Source organism: Orbicella faveolata, unplaced genomic scaffold (assembly GCF_042242905.1).
Source record: "Orbicella faveolata isolate gen_17 unplaced genomic scaffold, um_ofav_v1 contig_4, whole genome shotgun sequence".
In the NCBI taxonomy this organism is placed as follows: domain Eukaryota; kingdom Metazoa; phylum Cnidaria; class Anthozoa; order Scleractinia; family Merulinidae; genus Orbicella; species Orbicella faveolata.
The window spans coordinates 5864621-5887551 of record NW_028301569.1 but is presented as its reverse complement, the minus strand read 5'-3'; the positions used below and the strand labels follow the sequence as shown (position 1 = coordinate 5887551).

Here is a 22931-nt window from a genome sequence, read left to right as displayed (position 1 = left end):
ATTCCATCGCAGGTTGTGCGAAAATTGAATTGCGCATGTCTTTTATTTAAGCGCGCGCTCATGTGACGTCATGTATCGCGTGCGAGAAAGCAAGTGTAAAACTCTTTCACTAGTTGTTGATCTTTCTTTTTTTGTCATATTTTATAGGCTTAAACAAGAGTTTAAAAGCAGCTTGAAACTATGGCTACGTATACCAAAGTGTTTTAACGCGTTTTAAGTGCTGAAGTTGTTTTCGTTTCTTCTTAGAGTTAGCTGTGTCAATTTTCAGTGTACGAAGTCTAAAACTTTCGTCTAGCAGGCAACTGTAGTAAACCACTTAGGCTCGATTTCCAGCCGTTTTGTGAGCCCGCGTTCCTTGCCCCGCACATTGGGAGGAGGATAAACAACCGCAATCCCAAAACGGCTAGAAATCGATCCTGTAAGCCACCTTAAGGCCACCTTCTGAGAGGCGAATTCCTTCACGTCTTGGCCCCTTCTTGATATGTACCTTACTCTGTTGAGGACGAGACGTCCAGCTTTTTTGTAAAATTATACTATCCAGAGCCACAAAAGGTTATCAAGTGCAAAGGTTTCAAGAACTAATGATTTAGTTTATTTCATAATTTAAAACCGCCTAGTGTGGCTCGATTAAGGAATTGTTTAGATTAAAGTAAAGTACTAAAGTAGCAACCAACTCGGAATAAATTGTGTCGGTTTTGCCTTAGGCCTGCCGGAGAGATTTGAAAAAGCAGCTTTTTTTCTACGGTTAGGCCTACCGTCCACACTAATCCGTCACGAAACCTGAGCTTTTCGAAAACGTTCTGCAGCAAACTGGAGGAACTAGAAAACGCCAGCTTTGTGTTTCAGTGTGGACAGAAAACATTTTGAAGATGAGTTTTTAGTAAACAATGACGTTACGATAATCATGATAGGCTCTACCCGAGTTTTACTCAGACACAAATGGAAAATGACCGGTGATTGTCTCGTTTTCAAATTCCTCCTGCGTGGTGTTTAAGGAAAACATTTGATGCGTTTTTAGGGTGAGACCTCCGTTTTTAAATTTCTCCTGTGTATTGTGGACGTGGTCTTTATTTGTTATAGATACACTCCGTTCTACAATATGAAATTGATATACCGTGGATAAATGAATACTTCATAATATATTACTAATAGAGAAATAGCTGGCTCGTAAGTGCACGAGATCATTTAATCGAACGCCCGCAACTATTGTTTCAGAATAGGGCGGTGTTTTAGTTCCACATTAGTTGACATAAAAAGAGCGGTGATCTATTTGAATTGTAGGGCGGCGTTTTACTTCCCCATTAGTTGACACAAAAAGAGCGGTGATCTAACTGAATTTTGCGCTAACTACAATAGGAATGATCTGAAATCCAAGTTACCGCCGTTAAGTTGATCTTTTGCGGATCCCGCACAACAAAAAAAGCGCGCTAAGTTAAGCGCGGGGTCCTTTGCACAATATACACGCTATATTTTAGCCAGTGGTCTCCGCTCCTGTCCTTGAAATTTTCAAGAATAAAAATATGGGACAAACATTAAATAAATTTTTACGCGCGCAGTTTATTGCTAGTCCAGTGGATCCTGTTTATAAAGAAAACTGCTCGTAGCCCGATATTAATGTTAACACACATGATTCTTGTTACAATATCTTCGTTGTAATCCAGCAATGCTACACGCATGGACCAGGTACACTTTAGCGCAAACTTTACCTCTATTTTATTTTACGAGCGTAAAGCTGTTTTCCGCCCGTTGACGTGCGTAAAATAACACGATAGTGAAAATTAACGTTAATGTTCTCTACGCGGGTCGCGCAAACTTTAACTATATTTTATTTTACGAGCGCAAAGCTGTTTCCCTCCCGTTGACGCGCGTAAAATAACACGACAGTGAAAATTAACCTTGATGTTCTCTACAGAAAATTTATATTTACAGCAAGGAAACAGTAGTAGAAACAAAAACACAGAAAAACTAATTAATAGCTTTATAGGTTCCTCTTACTGTGCCAATACTTTATCAAGAGGAAACGCTCTGTAAAGACAACAAAGAGAATCGTCAACTATCTTGATACATGGGTTTGATTGACCGCTAAATTCTCAAAAGTAACATAAGGAAACTGGAAACTTATCTGTACGGAGAATAAATATTTTGAAACTAATGCTGTTAACGGAAAAGCAGTTCTGAAGAGACAAGCAGAAAGAAAGTAATTGGTTCCTTTGTCGGTCAGCCCTTCGTAAAATAAGCCGCAACCCAGTTAACTTTCTTGCCGCTATGTAGCGGTGCGAATGTTTGATTATTTCAAAACTCACTGTGATCGGCAACGACCTTTGACAAACTCTGTGTTTGTTTGTCGGGCCGCTTTTTTGTTTGTTGATTGACAGCTGTCAGTGTATAAGTAAAAGCTGCAGTTGCATGGGTTCTTCATTCAGTAAATGACTTTTGTGCTGTAGTTATTGTAACAAGAGTTTATCAGCTCAGCTATGATGGAGAGTTATTATTTCAAGTCAGTTGTTTCCGTCGTGGATTCTACGCAGTCGAGAAAATCACGTGAGCTCTCACACACTCCTCCTATCCGTACTCCGTCCTTGGCACCAGTCTTCCGTCAACAGAAGTTGACCGACTTTTCCATCAGCAGAATCCTTGGTCTGGAAAACGACGAAGCACACAAAGAGTCAATATCCTCTGGTAAGTTTAACTTATATGCTCACTTTGTAATATTGTGTCATATCCATAATTAGGAACCTTATTAATTTACGTTCATTTAAGTAGAATCTCAGGCGCCAAGAATATGTTTTATCCTTACCTAAAGTTAACACTACTAAATATGGACTCAAGTCATGGAGATATTTTGCAGCCAAAAAATGGAATGAACTATCAAATGACATTAGAATAAAAGTAGGCAGCAATGAAATAGTAAACAGAATTAGATCGCTAAATTTCAGGGATTAGTAAATTTGTGACATTAGTTTTAATAGTATTACTGCGGCGGTAATATTTTTATAATAGTTTTGAATAGTTTTAATCAGTATTTAATTTGTGATTTTTACCTGATGAATTGTGATATTAGCGTTGTTTAGTTGTTAGGTTCTGATTAGTTATTAGGTGGAATACCTGTAAACTAGCTCTCAAGCTAAGCGTATATCCACGTTAAATAAGGCATTCATTCATTCATTCATACCCAGTTGTAAATAACGAGAAGTCTCAAACGGTAAAGTAACAGACAAATATTTTCTCATTAGTTTATTGCTATGGTTCCTGATAATTGAAGTATAATTTAAAAGTTTCTAGTAGAAATATTTGATGTCGCAAGTGAGCTCTAGCAAATCTGTTTTATTTAAAACAGTTCTAAGGACTGTATTGACCGAAGTGTGTAAGACTACCATTTTGGCAGCAAAGGTCTAAAAATACTCGCGGAGTTGGAGAGCGAAACTTAGTCAAGCTCGTTCAGTCTGCCTCTGTGGAAAAAATGTTTACTCTCGTTTTGGTCTGTTGTGAATCGTTACAAATTGATTTTAGTAATTAAAAGTAGGTAGTGGAAGTTTCGGAGAATGAACCCTGCTGTGAGAACAGCTTTTCTGAATTTTCTTGTCCATACAATGTATTTGTTCAATACCGCCGGCATTAAAAACTGATTTTTTAAAAACGTACGTGTTATTTGTTAATGCTAACGTATCTATTTTTTGTCAACAGCGCCGGTGCATCGCCGTCACTCCATTAAGACTCCGAGTTCTCAACACAGCTACAGTGATACCAGCCCAGCATTATCTCCTTGTTCAGACAACGCATGTTCCAGCAGTGATTGTGACAGCGAGTCCGATCAAGTATCGACACATTCCGAGCAGCCTCCGAGGAAGAAGCGACAGCGCACGACCTTCTCGCCTATGGAGGCGTGGGAGCTGGAACGAGCATACAGGCGGCAGCCATATTTGATGAGTGAAGATGAGGAGGACCTGGTACAGAGACTCGGAATCACAGCCAAAAGTTTGAAGGTAAAGATTTACTCTTACTGCAAAACGGCTTTAGGGAAAATTTATCAACTCAATACCAACAACGTATGGACGAAATATTTGTTTTTGATTTTCAAGCGAAGTTTTCTAACCTTGTGGAAGTAATAATCCCTAATTCTTTCCTAAAATAATGATGGATTTAATTATGATATCGTTTTGAAATCGCATTGATGGTTCGAGTTTGTTATGTTGTTGGAAACAGAATGTTTTTGTAAATTTTTACTCTCCCTTCAATTCTACCAAAAATTTCTTTTAAGTGTCCCCCCCCCCCATCCCCGCCCCCTCCGCGTCCGAATATTGTATAGGCTATTCGTGACTGCATGTTGCCGATTCTATACAAAAATCTTTGTAAGCCTTTTTATTTTATCTCTCAGTTAGTACGCGTGCTGTGATTGGTCAAAATTTAAAGTTGTTTTTGTTGCCAAAATGTTTCGTGATTTATTGCCAAGAGTTCTTAACCTTTTTGGGAAGTAAAAGTTTAAGGCTTTCTTTTACTTCTGAAATGTGTAGTAAAACCTGCTAACGACTTAAGAGTCACTTCACAACGTTTTCAAATTGACCCGTTTTGCTTTCGAGGTGCTTCAGAAATTTGAAGCCGTTAGAAATCGTTCCCGAACCCGTCAGACACCGTAGAGATATAATAAATATCTGACTAACCTCGTTTTCTCGGTCCGTACTGTAAGTTGCGGATCCTCATTTTTTTCCCCTTCGATTTAGGTTCCGTGCGCTTCGCACTTGGGCCATAAATCGATGGGGGAAACTCGGTCCGTAACTTACAGTATGGACTTCGAACTGGGTTAGTAAGAGACATGTATACATTCGAACATAAATGACTTTTTAAAATAATGCGAAGAATGTTTTGCTGACGTTTTTTTGTTTGTTTGTTTGTTTTTCTCCTTTATAGTATTGGTTCCAGAACCGACGGGCCAAATCAAGAAAAGAACAAGAAAAGATGACGTCTGGGTACCAGTACGGCTCGTCAAACCAGTTTGGGCGTCCTGTCAGGGGAGGTGTGCTTTCTGAGAGGGAGCAGTTTCAGACCCAGTCCCCTCCAGACCAGTGGAAACACGCTAAATGTATCCGCATGTCCTACCAAACGCTGGAAAACCTCTTGAAAGTTCCACCACTCAGTCGATCAATCAGAGCAGACAATCATTACTCGTCATTCAAATCAAACCGGTTGAGAAGCCGTTCGTCGCTACTAGTACCCATGTTTCACGCTGACCAGTTCAAGAGAAGACCAGTGGAGTCCGCGAGACTACCGTACAGCGGCGGCTTACATAGAAACCAACCATATTGAATGTAGGTTTTAGGACCTTTTAGAAATGATCGAAAATAGTTAGCAATTTGTTCAATTTGTGACGCGAAACTTGTTTAAGTGTCTTGAAATGAACTAAATTAAACGTTATGTGCTAGGGAAATACAGTTTCATTACAGTTTGTAAAATATTTAACATAGCTTTCAAGAACCAATTGTAATTTAGTCAGCAGCGATGAATAATAAATAGATTAAGTTGAAAGTCTCGATATCAACAGTTCATTCATTTTATGGGAGCTTTGATGGATGGTTGACCAGAGGAAGATAATTATTTTGGCAACGAATGTAACAAATTTATTTACTACAAATGCATCAGTAGATGCTCACAACAATGCCCTATAGATCGTTTTCACTGTCACGCAATTAAAAAATAAATCGAAACCCATCCAGTGGAAAAAGCTTCCCCAAACGGCAGATATTCGTCGAAATGTTTCGCAGAAATTTACAGAGCCCAGTATGAAAACGCCACGTTGGTGTACATCCGTGGTACACCAATATGGCGGCTGGAAAATAGTGTAAACATCCGGAACTTACTTTAGTTATCTAGGCGACTGATTATCAGTGCTGAACAAACAAGCATTTACATAAGCACTTTTCCTAATGCTCTAACTTCTAAAAAGGCTCAAAATCATGAGAAAATTAAGTACATATTTTTCAACAAACTCGATCGTAGCCTTGTGTCACGCACTTCCATAGCCCTGAAATTCAAAATGCTCTGGTTCCCAAACGAAGCACGCGATCGAGCTGTAAAATTGTAAACAGACATAAATATACCGTCTCTTATGCCTAATCGAGGATAAAAACTTTGGTGGCTCTTTAGTTTTGGATTTTAGAAAGTGATGACGTCACGTGAAAACGATCTATATACCCTCCCTAAAAACAATACATTCGATGCGGTTAAAGACAAAGTTATTGCGAATCTTCACACCTAGGCCTCGCTCTATAAAGGGGTTGAAGCCATCGCGCAGGAGGTAAAAACGAGAGACGAGAATAACTTAATGTCCACAGTCAGAACTCGACCATTTCTTTTTACCAACCCCAAAATTCAACCTGCAGTCACCACCCGGTGCCACCCGCTGAAAACTAAAGGCAAGAACACTACTCGTTAGCCGCCATCTTGAACTTCCTTATCCGTAAAGTTCAAATCACTCGCTAAAGAGACGAATATTTCACGGTTACTTTGATCGTCTTCGAATCGAGCAGTCCAGGCTCGTGCCCTGGTCGAGGTCATTGTGTTGTGTTCTTGGGCGAGACACGCTACTATCACAGACCCCCTCTCCACCCAGGTGTATATATCGGTACGAATTTAATGCGGGGGTAACCCTGCGATGGATTAGCACCCCATCCAGGGTGAGAAGAAATAATCCTAGTCGCTTCTGGCCACAGAGATTGGAGATACTCACCGGCCTGTTGGGCCACTTGGCATGTAGACTTGACCTACTCACCTACCTATTTCACCTGTGTAATGTGCAAACCATAGGAAGGATTTGACAGTTAATGTTCCATTGTCTCTATGAGATGTACCTGCAGGGAATCTTGGTAGTTGTAGTGATCATCTTGGATTGGACATTTGTTTTGATGAATACAACCACCACGATTCCTTACAGGCACATCTCATAGAAGGAATTGGCTATTTAGTTTTAAGCAATTAATCATGTGTCGTGTGACTTAACGCTGTAGCCGAGTTTCGTTCATTTCCGGCGTTTCTAGTTGTAGTGCATGCTTCTCAAATTGTTTTATATAAAACTTGCGACCATGTTTCTTGTTGTTAAGTGGTGTACTCTGTCATGTAGTTGAATTCGTCATTTAAACGAACAGTTTAAGGCCAGAGCGCCCGCGAACTCCATGCTGATTTGCTCGCTTTGAGCATGCGCATGCAAGTTATCCTTCATAGAGGAAGAGAGAGCTTAGGAACTAGACTTCGGCTGATGGCTCCAATTCCATGTACCTACAAAAACCACCATGAACTGGGCAAATCAATGTAAATCCACTTCTCTCAGCTTCCCACTGCAACCTAACTCCCCTCCCCTCCCCCCCCCCCCAACTTCGTCGACTCCCGAATAAAGGGGCGTGAAGTCAAGCAGAAACAGAAGGCTTCAAAAAGGATGGCATTTTCAAATTCTATTGATCTGCGTAAATCCCAACACTACAAGTGAAACATTGGCTAAGAAAAGATCTTGATCTGCTCTTGGGAGAGTTTAAGTAAGGCCGAGGACAACGTCGAATGAAAAATGAATTGATATTTTGCCTACGAATCTTGACCAATCTTGTGTTGCTCTAAATTCATTCAGTTTGTTTCTCTTTGTCAAAACTATCTGGAAAGCAAACGTGGGACCCAGTGTAAAATTCGAAATATAAATTTTAAAAATTATCCGTTGTGGTTCACGTTTTCTTGGGTCATTTCACGGTGTAGTTTTGCAGCGAACGGCAAAGAAATTTACCAGGAATTATAACGTACGTGGAAAACCATTGTTCTGCTCATTAAACCTTTTGTTTAGCGTCTTTGCCCGTTGCCGTTGTGGTTTTCTCAAACTCCCTCTTTTAATTATACAACAGTGATTAAAAAGAGCGATTATTACAATAGCTTCTTTGTGCCACTGTTTGGCACTAACGTTGTTAACCAAGTATAGCGCTCGTGTAAATGTACATAATAAAAGCTAGTGCTGCGAGTTACACATGTACCAGGCTGAGCGAATAATCAACCTCATCAATACTTTCAGTTGGTTACCTCCCACGGATTTTCACTTTAGTTTAATTTTGATACCCTGGGTTGGCAATACTAGTAAAATAACAGCTTCTCGTTAAATAAATTTAAAATGTCAGTTTTCCTGTAATAAACATTAAACTGGCCTCTGTTCGTCCTGTTCTACATGAAACGAATTTCTTCTTTACAAGTTGTGGTGCTCTATGTGCCTATCCAGTAGTAAAAAAACTCAAATGAAGGTATCTTTACAGCAATTTACCCTGCTAGTTCTGATATTCGTTCTTATGTTCGTTGGCAGCTATCCCTGTTTAAGCAGAGAGCCCTCATTAACAAAAAAAATTTATTGTGTGATAACTAGGTGCATTTTCTGCGTTAATCGACTCAGTGCTGTGACGGCTTTGTTGTGGATTAATTTTATGATCAAGATATTGTATTAGAGTCTCATTGGGTTAACCGTTAGCCGTAAAACGAGCCAAAATTTAGCCGTTAGGCGTAAAAAATTGAAAAATTTAAACTGTTAGCCATAAAAAATATTAACTATAAAACAATTTTAGCCACTAAAGTGAAAGTCTTAAAATCTCTTGTTAAGACTTTACGTTTTGTTTTTGTTTTTTCTTTTTGTGGCTGGCAAGCTATGTAAGTCAACAATTAAATTAATACCCGTCTTTTTCCGTCCTGGAATGATCCTAAGGCTTTTACAGAAGCCAAAATAAATTTTCAACTTTTTTAAACAGAAAAGTTAATTTTTAACTTTTGAAAACAATGGTAACCAACTTCTAAGATTTCTGTTAGCCATAATACGGTTAGCTGTGGCACTCTGTTGAGACCCTCTTACATTCTTTCAATCACTTAAGTCTACAGTCGCAACGCAGTTAGCTCGAAAAACACCAAAAGTGTCCAATCGTGTCCTTCATTGCTTGTCTTATCTCCCTCATCTTCCAGCAATACAGAATTGGGTTTAAAGTGGAGTTTAGCAAAAAGAGAGTAAGTGCTAAATCTGATGCAAATTCAATAGACGCCGTAGGTGCGTGGAATTGTAAGATAAAGAATGGTATAATCCCTGGGAAATAACAAGCCAGTAAGGCCATTTGTAACCACAACGTACTGGACACTGTCCTCTTGTAACGTGCTAGATTCATTGGAATTACTGCTCCATTCGCTTGTCCTTGCTGAATATGGTCGTGTACTTGAGTTTGGCGATGTCGAAGTGTGCAATAGATTTTCGAGTAACAGAAGGTTGAGGTCACTATGCACAATATAAAAATCACGAATGCCATGTAGTAAGATATTTGGTGGTTGTAAGTTAAAGTAACTGCTATGAATGTGCAAACAATCCAAAATGTAACTACGATGATCCGCACTCGCCTCAAAGTTACTACCTGTCTGTATCGTAGCCCCAGCAAAAGAGCGAGAAGTCGGTCTACACTTATAGTACTCAGCGTTAACAAAGACACTCCGCAAAAAATCATGCCTATTGTAAGAAAAGACACCACAGCATAAAAGCAAAGTCTAGAGTGCTCTGGAGACATGAGGTAGATGACGAACAGAGGTTGCGTGATGGCACCAACACATAGGTCGGTTGCCGCAAGGCAGCTGAAGAGAAGTTTTGAATGTGGACGAAGAGACGATACTTTCTTAAGAGCAACAATAATCAGAATATTCCCCAGAAATGCTGTGACGCAGAAAGGAATATTGAATGCTGAAATCAATATCTTAAGATGTACTCCATAAAGACCAGTTGGGCAAAATAACTGTTGAACGTTCGTGTCGTTTTCATACACAGTTAAATTATCCATTTTCTTAACTTCCTTTAAGGGTCTGTCACGAAGATATTTCCAACACTCTTCTACAGCTCTCTTCAGCTGGTCGTTACACCAATTATTACACGTCCCCTGTTGATAAGGAAATATATTTCAGCGCGCAAAATCACGTGAATGATATCTCTTTTAGAGGAAGTTTTTAAGCAGACCCGAGCTGGTACTCATGAGCATAACTGAGCCAATTTTCTGTCTAAGCCATGAAACACTTGGAAGAAGTAGCACCACAACACCATAACACTTTTTAAAATTTGATTATCAGTTATGATCCTATCCTTTGTGATAGCCTTTCGAAGCTGGTCGATCTGTTTGTATAAGCTGGATGTCTTTTAAAGCTTGGACAGTGGCAATGGGGAAAAGTTCCTTGAAACTCCACCTTCTCCCTTCACCCTCTTTCCTCTTAGTTTAACTCGATTTTTTAACGTATTTTCTCACAATAAGCAGAAGGTCGCTTTACACTGTCATAATAATAATTCTCCGTGAAAATCTCCCACATGGTTTTAACCTTTTTTTCGAGAAGTAGACCTAACGCTTGCACAAATATTTGAAAGAGGAAGTCCTCGCTAAGAAATCACTTAAAGTTGAGCAAATAACTGACAGCTGACAAGAACTACTTGTTGTTCAAATTCACAGCACTTTTTCAGGATTTGTTTAGCTCTCATGACGAGTTTGCAACGCTACTAGCTCTCTCAGTTTTGTTTTGTTTTTGTTTTTGTTTTTATTTTTTTAAATGAAGCTCGTTTCATATTTTTTTTTGGTTAAGTAATAGATAAGTGTTTTTGGGAAAAGTCTATTGCGAGTTCACTTCTTAGCTAAATTCTGAGTGCTGTCACGTCGTGAAATAACATTTATTGCAAACCTCTGCCTTTCTAATGGAGGTCTTTACATTCTTCTATAGAATTTTCAAGCCTAAATCTGAGATGAAAGTCTGTTTGCATTTCCTTGTAGCAAGCCTCCAAATTTGCAAATTTCCAATAGATATTAGGCACGGTCTTCTAATTGTGGTTTCCATCACGGCACCATTTAACGTATACAAACCTGGATGTAATCTGTCATTCTCAAAACATTAAAACTCAATACCGTATTTCGATTGTTCTATCTCGAGCAAACAACATTTGAAAGAAGCACTCTTGGACTCAAGATCGAAAATAAAATTATCGCGTACTTCCTCGTAGATAATCCTGAAGAGCGATTCGGTTAATGTATGGGTGAGATGTTTATATAACAAGTATATACCTTTGCAAAGACATTGTAGTTTTAGTTTTACTTCTACGTAGAATACTTATATTTGATGGAAACCACTGCTAAACCACACTGAAGATGAGCTGAATATTCGTCGTCAACTGCTAACTTGAAGGGCAGTTTCTCTAAAAGAAAAAACAAAAACAAAAAGAAAACGAAAACGAAAAAGGATTACCTGAAAGACTGAACTTGCCTTGTGAATCGTTTCGGTTATCAGTGTTGGTTGTAGCTGACAGCGTAAACAGAAAGCTTTCTCGAACGCTAAGTGTTCGGCAACTGTTTGAAATTTGCAAGTAGATGGTTGGTGGTTTTAGAATATAGCGTGAGCCTTTTAGATATGAAATTGGCTTCAGTCAATACCTGTCACTGCATTAGTTACCGTTCTCATATTTCCGGGTCATATTCCATATCACATCAGTTTCGCTTCGTCCTCTGAGTTATTTTTATTGTTTTTTCTCGATGGTTGCCTTTTGTTCATAATTTATTTAGTTTCAGCTGGTAAAATATATTTAAAGGAAAGATAACAACTTTGCTTAAAATCACATCAATTGACAATACCGTTTTATGAACGACAGCTTTGAAGACGAAGATTTCAATAAAAGCCCTACGTGTTGAGTGGAGAAAATGCGTCACACATTTTAAAATGAGTATATTCTGTAATAAGATGCTTGTTGTTTGATCACTTTGGAACAAGGAAAACGAAACCAATTGCGAGCTTATTTTTTAATATTATTATTCTTAGTTTCTCCGGTAACCTTAGTCCTCTCGAGTCATGCCAACTATTTCAATAGCAGTGACTTAAGTCATTAGGTATTAAAATAACTGATGACTCAAACCATTACTGCAGGTGCATGTTTACACCGGATGCTGTTTCACAGGAAGAGTTAAGCAAAAGCGTGCACAGATTTTTGTATTGCGTTATAATTCTTGGTACATTTCTTTGCCGTCCTTTGTAAAGAACAACATCGTGAAATGACCAAATTCTGTATTGTCTGGAGAATGTGAACCACGAACGCTAATTGTTTAAATTTTTATTTCAAATTTATCGCTGTGTTCTGGATTTAGCTTGGCGATAGTTTTTGACAGAGATAAACAACGTAAATGACTTTAGAGTACCGCGAGATTCTTAGGTAAAATACAAATTCATTCGGCATTTCCGTCGTGGTTTCTTAAGCTCCCAAATGACTGATTGGGAGGTCCGTACGGGAATATATTTGGCTCGTGGCCCAGATATTTTCAGTCTAACCCACTTGATTGGTATGTTTTCTTACACCTTTACCGAGTCTGAGTTAACAGAGTTCTGCCATTGTTGTTGAATTGCGAGGACCAAATGAATTGTAACCCTGTGTAGTGCCGGATGACATTTCCCGGACAGGCTCACATCAACCTGCCTACTACTACATACATGTGTAAGTTCAAAGTATCGTTCGTGGTGCGTCAGTGTAGTAGTAGGATATATACGTCAAATAAATTATTTGCCAATCTTTTTCTTAATATAGGAATTTGTTTTTAAACACGAAACATGACGTTAACAAATAATAAAGAGTTTAAAAACAGCTTGAAACTATGGCTACGTATACCAAAGTGTTTTAAGGCGTTTTAAGTGCTGAAGTTGTTTTCGTTTCTTCTTAGAGTTAGTTGTGTCATTTTTCAGTGTACGAAGTCTAAAACTTTCGTCTAGCAGGCAGCTGTAGTAAACCACTTAGGCTCGATTTCCAGCCGTTTTGTGAGCCCGCGTTCCTTGCCCCGCACATTGGGAGGAGGATAAACAACCGCAATCCCAAAACGGCTAGAAATCGATCCTGTAAGCCACCTTAAGGCCACCTTCTGAGAGGCGAATTCCTTCACGTCTTGGCCCCTTCTTGATATGTACCTTACTCTGTTGAGGACGAGACGTCCAGCTTTTTTTGTAAAATTATACTATCCAGAGCCACAAAAGGTTATCAAGTGCAAAGGTTTCAAGAACTAATGATTTAGTTTATTTCATAATTTAAAACCGCCGACTGTGGCTCGATTAAGGAATTGTTTAGATTAAAGTAAAGTACTAAAGTAGCAACAAACTCGGAATAAATTGTGTCGGTTTTGCCTTAGGTCCGCCGGAGAGATTTGAAAAAGCAGCTTTCTTTCTACGGTTAGGCCTACCGTCCACACTGCAGCAAACTGGAGGAACTAGAAAACGCCAGCTTTGCGTTTCAGTGTGGACAGAAAACATTTTGAAGATGAGTTTTTAGTAAACAATGACGTTACGATAATCATGATAGGCTCTACCCGAGTTTTACTCAGACACAAATGGAAAATGACCGGTGATTGTCTCGTTTTCAAATTCCTCCTGCGTGGTGTTTAAGGAAAACATTTGATGCGTTTTAGGGTGAGGCCTCCGTTTTTAAATTTCTCCTGCGTATTGTGGACGTGGTCTTTATTTGTTATAGATACACTCCGTTCTACAATATGAAATTGATATACCGTGGATAAATGAATACTTCATTATATATTACTAATAGAGAAATAGCTGGCTCGTAAGTGCACGAGATCATTTAATCGACCGCCCGCAACTATTGTTTCAGAATAGGGCGGTGTTTTAGTTGCACATTAGTTGACACAAAAAGAGCGGTGATCTATTTGAATTGTAGGGCGGCGTTTTACTTCCCCATTAGTTGACACAAAAAGAGCGGTGATCTAACTGAATTTTGCACTAACTACAATAGGAATGATCTGAAATCCAAGTTACCGCCGTTAAGTTGGTCTTTTGCGGATCCCGCACAACAAAAAAAGCGCGCTAAGTTAAGCGGGGGGTCCTTTGCACAATATACACGCTATATTTTAGCCAGTGGTCTCCGCTCCTGTCCTTGAAATTTTCAAGAATAAAAATATGAGACAAACATTAATTAAATTTTTACGCGCGCAGTTTATTGCTAGTCCAGTGGATCCTGTTTATAAAGAAAACTGCTCGTAGCCCGAGATTACCGTTAACACACATGATTCTTGTCACAATATCTTCGTTGTAATCCAGCAATGCTACGCGCATGGAGCAGGAACACTTTAGCGCAGACTTTAGCTATATTTTATTTTACGAGCGTAAAGCTGTTTCCCTCCCGTTGACGCGCGTAAAATAACACGACAGTGAAAATTAACCTTGCTGTTCTCTACAAAGAATTTATATTTACAGCAAGGAAACAGTAGTAGAAACAAAAACACAGAAAAACTAATTAATAGCTTTATAGGTTCCTCTTACTGTGCCAATACTTTATCAAGAGGAAACGCTCTGTAAAGACAACAAAGAGAATCGTCAACTATCTTGATACATGGGTTTGATTGACCGCTAAATTCTCAAAAGTGACATAAGGAAACTGGAAACTTATCTGTACGGAGAATAAATATTTTGAAACTAATGCTGTTAACGGAAAAGCAGTTCTGAAGAGACAAGCAGAAAGAAAGTAATTGGTTCATTTGTCGGTCAGCCCTTCGTAAAATAAGCCGCAACCCAGTTAACTTTCTTGCCGCTATGTAGCGGTGCGAATGTTTGATTATTTCAAAACTCACTGTGATCGGCAACGACCTTTGACAAACTCTGTGTTTGTTTGTCGGGCCGCTTTTTTGTTTGTTGATTGACAGCTGTCAGTGTATAAGTAAAAGCTGCAGTTGCATGGGTTCTTCATTCAGTAAATGACTTTTGTGCTGTAGTTATTGTAACAAGAGTTTATCAGCTCAGCTATGATGGAGAGTTATTATTTCAAGTCAGTTGTTTCCGTCGATGATTCTACGCAGTCGAGAAAATCACGTGAGCTCTCACACAGTCCTCCTATCCGTACTCCGTCCTTGGCACCAGTCTTCCGTCAACAGAAGTTGACCGACTTTTCCATCAGCAGAATCCTTGGTCTGGAAAACGACGAAGCACACAAAGAGTCAATATCCTCTGGTAAGTTTAACTTATATGCTCACTTTGTAATATTGTGTCATATCCATAATTAGGAATCTTATCAATTTACGTTCATTTAAGTACAATCTCAGGCGCCAAGAATATGTTTTATCCTTACCTAAAGTTAACACTACTAAATATGGACTCAAGTCATGGAGATATTTTGCTACCAAAAAATGGAATGAACTATCAAATGACATTAGAATAAAAGTAGGCAGCAATGAAATAGTAAACAGAATTAGATCGCTAAATTTCGGGGATTAGTAAATTTGTGACATTTGTTTTAATAGTATTACTGCGGCGGTAATATTTTTATAATAGTTTTAAATAGTTTTAATCAGTATTTAATTTGTGATTTTTACCTGATGAATTGTGATATTAGCGTTGTTTAGTTGTTAGGTTCTGATTAGTTATTAGGTGGAATACCTGTAAACTAGCTCTCAAGCTAAGCGTATATCCACGTTAAATAAAGCATTCATTCATTCATTCATACCCAGTTGTAAATAACGAGAAGTCTCAAACGGTAAAGTAACAGACAAATATTTTCTCATTAGTTTGCTGCTATGGTTCCTGATAATTGAAGTATAATTTAAAAGTTTCTAGTAGAAATATTTGATGTCGCAAGTGAGCTCTAGCAAATCTGTTTTATTTAAAACAGTTCTAAGGACTGTATTGACCGAAGTGTGTAAGACTACCATTTTGGCACCAAAGGTCTAAAAATACTCGCGGAGTTCGAGAGCGAAACTTAGTCAAGCTCGTTCAGTCTGCCTCTGTGGAAAAAATGTTTACTCTCGTTTTGGTTTGCTGTGAATCGTTACAAATTGATTTTAGTAATTAAAAGTAGGTAGTGGAAGTTTCGGAGAATGAACCCTGCTGTGAGAACAGCTTTTCTGAGTTTTCTTGTCCATACAATGTATTTGTTCAATACCGCCGGCATTAAAAACTGATTTTTTAAAAACGTACGTGTTATTTGTTAATGCTAACGTATCTAGTTTTTGTCAACAGCGCCGGTGCATCGCCGTCACCCCATTCAGACTCCGAGTTCTCAACACAGCTACAGTTATACCAGCCCAGCATTATCTCCTTGTTCAGACAACGCATGTTCCAGCAGTGATTGTGACAGCGAGTCCGATCAAGTATCGACACATTCCGAGCAGCTTCCGAGGAAGAAGCGACAGCGCACGACCTTCTCGGCTATGGAGGTGTGGGAGCTGGAACGAGCATACAGGCGGCAGCCATATTTGATGAGTGAAGATGAGGAGGACCTGGTACAGAGACTCGGAATCACAGCCAAAAGTTTGAAGGTAAAGATTTACTCTTACTGCAAAACGGCTTTAGGGAAAATTTATCAACTCAATACCAACAACGTATGGACGAAATATTTGTTTTTGATTTTCAAGCGAAGTTTTTTAACCTTGTGGAAGTAATAATCCCTAATTCTTTCCTAAAATAATGATGGATTTAATTATGATATCGTTTTGAAATCGCATTGATGGTTCGAGTTTGTTATGTTGTTGGAAACAGAATGTTTTTGTAAATTTTTACTCTCCCTTCAATTCTACCAAAAATTTCTTTTAAGTGTCCCCCCCCCCCCCCCCATCCCCGCCCCCTTCGCGTCCGAATATTGTATAGGCTATTCGTGACTGCATGTTGCCGATTCTATACAAAAATCTTTGTGAGCCTTTTTATTTTATCTCTCAGTTAGTACGCGTGCTGTGATTGGTCAAAATTTAAAGTTGTTTTTGTTGCCAAAATGTTTCGTGATTTATTGCCAAGAGTTCTTAACCTTTTTAGGAAGTAAAAGTTTAAGGCTTTCTTTTACTTCTGAAATGTGTATTAAAACCTGCTAACGACTTAAGAGTCACTTAACAACGTTTTCAAATTGACCCGTTTTGCTTTCGAGGTGCTTCAGAAATTTGAAGCCGTTAGAAATCGTTCCCGAACCCGTCAGACACCGTAGAGATATAATAAATATCTTACTAACCTCGTTTTCTCGGTCCGTACTGTAAGTTGCGGATCCTCATTTTTTTCCCCTCGATTTAGGTTCCGTGCGCTTCGCACTTGGGCCATAAATCGATGGGGGAAACTCGGTCCGTAACTTACAGTATGGATTTCGAACTGGGTTAGTAAGAGACATGTATACATTCGAACATAAATGACTTTTTAAAATAATGCGAAGAATGTTTTGCTGCCGTTTTTTTTTTTTTTGTTTGTTTGTTTGTTTTTCTCCTTTATAGTATTGGTTCCAGAACCGACGGGCCAAATCAAGAAAAGAACAAGAAAAGATGACGTCTGGGTACCAGTACAGCTCGTCAAACCAGTTTGGGCGTCCTGTCAGGGGAGGTGTGCTTTCTGAGAGGCAGCAGTTTCAGACCCAGTCCCCTCCAGACCAGTGGAAACACGCTAAATGTATACGCATGTCCTACCAAGCGCTGGAAAAACACTTGAAAGTTCCACCACACAGTCGATCAATCAGAGCAGACAATCATTACTCGTCATTCAAATCAAACCGGTTGAGAAGCCGTTCGTCGCTACTAGTACCCATGTTTCACGCTGACCAGTTCAAGAGAAGACCAGTGGAGTCCGCGAGACTACCGTACAGCGGCGGCTTACATAGAAACCAACCATATTGAATGTAGGTTTTAGGACCTTTTAGAAATGATCGAAAATAGCTAGGAATTTGTTCAATTTGTGATGCCAAACTTGTTTAAGTGTCTTGAAATGAACTAAATTAAACGTTATGTGCTAGGAAAATACAGTTTTATTACAGTTTGTAAAATATTTAACATAGCTTTCAAGAACCAATTGTAATTTAGTCAGCTGCGATGAATAATAAATAGATTAAGTTGAAAGTCTCGATATCAACAGTTCATTCATTTTATGGGAGCTTTGATGGATGGTTGACCAGAGGAAGATAATTATTTTGGCAACGAATGTAACAAATTTATTTACTACAAATGCATCAGTAGATGCTCACAACAATGCCCTATAGATCGTTTTCACTGTCACGCAATTAAAAATAAATCGAAAGCCATCCAGTGGAAAAAGCTTCCCCAAACGGCAGATATTCGTCGAAATGTTTCGCAGAAATTTACAGAGCCCAGTATGAAAACGCCACGTTGGTGTACATCCGTGGTGCACCAATATGGCGGCTGGAAAATAGTGTAAACATCCGGAACTTACTTTAGTTATCTAGGCGACTGATTATCAGTGCTGAACAAACAAGCATTTACATAAGCACTTTTCCTAATGCTCTAACTTCTAAAAAGGCTCAAAATCATGAGAAAATTAAGTACATATTTTTCAACAAACTCGATCGTAGCCTTCTGTCACGCACTTCCATAGCCCTGAAATTCAAAATGCTCTGGTTCCCAAACGAAGCACGCGATCGAGCTGTAAAATTGTAAACAGATATAAATATACCGTCTCTTATGCCTAATCGAGGATAAAAACTTTGGTGGCTCTTTAGTTTTGTATTTTAGAAAGTGATGACGTCACGTGAAAACGATCCATATACCCTCCCTAAAAACAATACATTCATGCCTATTGTAAGAAAAGACACCACAGCATAAAAGCAAAGTCTAGAGTGCTCTGGAGACATGAGGTAGATGACGAACAGAGGTTGCGTGATGGCACCCACACATAGGTCGGTTGCCGCAAGGCAGCTGAAGAGAAGTTTTGAATGTGGACGAAGAGACGATACTTTCTTAAGAGCAACAATAATCAGAATATTCCCCAGAAATGCTGTGACGCAGAAAGGAATATTGAATGCTGAAATCAATATCTTAAGATGTACTCCATAAAGACCAGTTGGGCAAAATAACTGTTGAACGTTCGTGTCGTTTTCATACACAGTTAAATTATCCATTTTCTTAACTTCCTTTAAGGGCCTGTCACGAAGATATTTCCAACACTCTTCTACAGCTCTCTTCAGCTGGTCGTTACACCAATTATTACACGTCCCCTGTTGATAAGGAAATATATTTCAGCGCGCAAAATCACGTGAATGATATCTCTTTTAGAGGAAGTTTTTAAGCAGACCTGAGCTGGTACTCATGAGCATAACTGAGCCAATTTTCTGTCTAAGCCATGAAACACTTGGAAGAAGTAGCACCACAACACCATAACACTTTTTAAAATTTGATTATCAGTTATGATCCTATCCTTTGTGATAGCCTTTCGAAGCTGGTCGATCTGTTTGTATAAGCTGGATGTCTTTTAAAGCTTGGACAGTGGCAATGGGGAAAAGTTCCTTGAAACTCCACCTTCTCCCTTTACCCTCCTTTCTCTTAGTTTAACTCGATTTTTAAACGTATTTTCTCACAATAAGCAGAAGGTCGCTTTACACTGTAATAATAATAATTCTCCGTGAAAATCTCCCACATGGTTTTAACCTTTTTTTCGAGAAGTAGACCTAACGCTTGCACAAATAATTGAAAGAGGAAGTCCTTGCTAAGAAATCAGTTAAAGTTGAGCAAATAACTGACAGCTGACAAGAACTACTTGTTGTTCAAATTCACAGCACTTTTTCAGGATTTGTTTAGCTCTCATGACGAGTTTGCAGCGCTACTAGCTCTCTCAGTTTTGTTTTGTTTTTGTTTTTGTTTTTATTTTTTTAAATGAAGCTCGTTTCATATTTTTTTTTTGGTTAAGTAATAGATAAGTGTTTTTGGGAAAAGCCTATTGCGAGTTCACTTCTTAGCTAAATTCTGAGTGCTGTCACGTCGTGAAATAACATTTATTGCAAACCTCTGCCTTTCTAATGGAGGTCTTTACATTCTTCTATAGAATTTTCAAGCCTAAATCTGAGATGAAAGTCTGTTTGCATTTCCTTGTAGCAAGCCTCCAAATTTGCAAATTTCCAATAGATATTAGGCACGGTCTTCTAATTGTGGTTTCCATCACGGCACCATTTAACGTATATAAACCTGGATGTAATCTGTCATTCTCAAAACATTAAAACTCAATACCGTATTTCGATTGTTCTATCTCGAGCAAACAACATTTGAAAGAAGCACTCTTGGACTCTAGATCGAAAATAAAATTATCGCGTACTTCCTCGTAGATAATCCCGAAGAGCGATTCGGTTAATGTATGGGTGAGATGTTTATATAACAAGTATATACCTTTGCAAAGACATTGTAGTTTTAGTTTTACTTCTACGTAGAATACTTATATTTGATGGAAACCACTGCTAAACCACACTGAAGATGAGCTGAATATTCGTCGTCAACTGCTAACTTGAAGGGCAGTTTCTCTAAAAGAAAAAACAAAAACAAAAAGAAAAGAAACGAAAAAGGATTACCTGAAAGACTGAACTTGCCTTGTGAATCGTTTCGGTTATCAGTGTTGGTTGTAGCTGACAGCGTAAACAGAAAGCTTTCTCGAACGCTAAGTGTTCGGCAACTGTTTGAAATTTGCAAGTAGATGGTTGGTGGTTTTAGAATATAGCGTGAGCCTTTTAGATATGAAATTGGCTTCAGTCAATACCTGTCACTGCATTAGTTACCGTTCTCATATTTCCGGGTCATATTCCATATCACATCAGTTTCGCTTCGTCCTCTGAGTTATTTTTATTGTTTTTTCTCGATGGTTGCCTTTTGTTCATAATTTATTTAGTTTCAGCTGGCAAAATATATTTAAAGGAAAGATAACAACTTTGCTTAAAATCACATCAATTGACAATATCGTTTTATGAACGACAGCTTTGAAGACGAAGATTTCAATAAAAGCCCTACGTGTTGAGTGGAGAAAATGCGTCACACATTTTAAAATGAGTATATTCTGTAATAAGATGCTTGTTGTTTGATCACTTTGGAACAAGGAAAACGAAACCAATTGCGAGCTTATTTTTTAATATTATTATTCTTAGTTTCTCCGGTAACCTTAGTCCTTTCGAGTCATGCCAACTATTTCAATAGCAGTGACTTAAGTCATTAGTTACTAAAATAACTGATGACTCAAACCATTACTGCAGGTGCATGTTTACACCGGATGCTGTTTCACAGGAAGTGTTAAGCAAAAGGGTGCACAGATTTTTGTTTTGCGTTATAATTCTTGGTACATTTCTTTGCCGTCCTCTGTAAAGAACAACATCGTGAAATGACCAAATTCTGTATTGTCTGGAGAATGTGAACCACGAACGCTAATTTTTTAAATTTTTATTTCAAATTTATCGCTGTGTTCTGGATTTAGCTTGGCGATAGTTTTTGACAGAGATAAACAACGTAAATGACTTTAGAGTACCGCGAGATTCTTAGGTAAAATACAAATTCATTCGGCATTTCCGTCGTGGTTTCTTAAGCTCCCAAATGACTGATTGGGAGGTCCGTATGGGAATATATTTGGCTCGTGGCCCAGATATTTTCAGTCTAACCCACTTGATTGGTATGTTTTCTTACACCTTTACCGAGTCTGAGTTAACAGAGTTCTGCCATTGTTGTTGAATTGCGAGGACCAAATGAATTGTAACCCTGTGTAGTGCCGGATGACATTTCCCGGACAGGCTCACATCAACCTGCCTACTACTACATACATGTGTAAGTTCAAAGTATCGTTCGTGGTGCGTCAGTGTAATAGTAGGATATATACGTCAAATAAATTATTTGCCAATCTTTTTCTTAATATAGGAATTTGTTTTTAAACACGAAACATGACGTTAACAAATAATAAAGAGTTTAAAAACAGCTTGAAACTATGGCTACGTATACCAAAGTGTTTTAAGGCGTTTTAAGTGCTGAAGTTGTTTTCGTTTCTTCTTAGAGTTAGTTGTGTCATTTTTCAGTGTACGAAGTCTAAAACTTTCGTCTAGCAGGCAACTGTAGTAAACCACTTAGGCTCGATTTCCAGCCGTTTTGTGAGCCCGCGTTCCTTGCCCCGCACATTGGGAGGAGGATAAACAACCGCAATCCCAAAACGGCTAGAAATGGATCCTGTAAGCCACCTTAAGGCCACCTTCTGAGAGGCGAGTTCCTTCACGTCTTGGCCCCTTCTTGATATGTACCTTACTCTGTTGAGGACGAGACGTCCAGCTTTTTTGTAAAATTATACTATCCAGAGCCACAAAAGGTTATCAAGTGCAAAGGTTTCAAGAACTAATGATTTAGTTTATTTCATAATTTAAAACCGCCTAGTGTGGCTCGATTAAGGAATTGTTTAGATTAAAGTAAAGTACTAAAGTAGCAACCAACTCGGAATAAATTGTGTCGGTTTTGCCTTAGGCCTGCCGGAGAGATTTGAAAAAGCAGCTTTTTTTCTACGGTTAGGCCTACCGTCCACACTAATCCGTCACGAAACCTGAGCTTTTCGAAAACGTTCTGCAGCAAACTGGAGGAACTAGAAAACGCCAGCTTTGTGTTTCAGTGTGGACAGAAAACATTTTGAAGATGAGTTTTTAGTAAACAATGACGTTACGATAATCATGATAGGCTCTACCCGAGTTTTACTCAGACACAAATGGAAAATGACCGGTGATTGTCTCGTTTTCAAATTCCTCCTGCGTGGTGTTTAAGGAAAACATTTGATGCGTTTTAGGGTGAGGCCTCCGTTTTTAAATTTCTCCTGTGTATTGTGGACGTGGTCTTTATTTGTTATAGATACACTCCGTTCTACAATATGAAATTGATATACCGTGGATAAATGAATACTTCATTATATATTACTAATAGAGAAATAGTTGGCTCGTAAGTGCACGAGATCATTTAATCGACCGCGCGCAACTATTGTTTCAGAATAGGGCGGTGTTTTAGTTGCACATTAGTTGACACAAAAAGAGCGGTGATCTATTTGAATTGTAGGGCGGCGTTTTACTTCCCCATTAGTTGACACAAAAAGAGCGGTGATCTAACTGAATTTTGCGCTAACTACAATAGGAATGATCTGAAATCCAAGTTACCGCCGTTAAGTTGGTCTTTTGCGGATCCCGCACAACAAAA

The 22931-nt window shown here is 38.7% G+C and overlaps 1 protein-coding gene, 2 long non-coding RNA genes and 2 pseudogenes across 4 annotated transcripts; 2 read left to right on the top strand and 3 right to left on the bottom strand.

Moving 5' to 3' along the window:
- Positions 1–1810: 1810 nt before the first annotated feature.
- LOC149101231 (uncharacterized) lies at positions 1811–7346 on the bottom strand. Its single transcript, XR_016203183.1, has 2 exons — positions 6722–7346; positions 1811–2639 (listed from the first exon to the last, which is right to left on the bottom strand). It is a non-coding gene; the product is annotated as an uncharacterized LOC149101231 (long non-coding RNA).
- LOC149101232 (uncharacterized) lies at positions 3669–5301 on the top strand (the record flags this gene model as incomplete). The annotated part of the gene is made up of 2 exons (XM_089276397.1): positions 3669–3983; positions 4906–5301. Coding segments are annotated over 2 exons (711 nt in total), but the record flags the coding sequence as incomplete, so codon positions are not given.
- Positions 7347–7424: 78 nt separating the features above from the next.
- Positions 7425–11551, bottom strand: LOC149101230 (D(2)-like dopamine receptor; annotated as a pseudogene). The gene is made up of 2 exons (XR_016203143.1): positions 11076–11551; positions 7425–9914 (listed from the first exon to the last, which is right to left on the bottom strand). The product of XR_016203143.1 is annotated as a D(2)-like dopamine receptor (transcript).
- Positions 11552–14724: 3173 nt separating this feature from the next.
- On the top strand, positions 14725–18133 carry LOC149101229 (uncharacterized; annotated as a pseudogene).
- Positions 18134–18802: 669 nt separating this feature from the next.
- Positions 18803–20956, bottom strand: LOC149101228 (uncharacterized). The gene is made up of 2 exons (XR_016202984.1): positions 20303–20956; positions 18803–18961 (listed from the first exon to the last, which is right to left on the bottom strand). It is a non-coding gene; the product is annotated as an uncharacterized LOC149101228 (long non-coding RNA).
- Positions 20957–22931: the final 1975 nt, after the last annotated feature.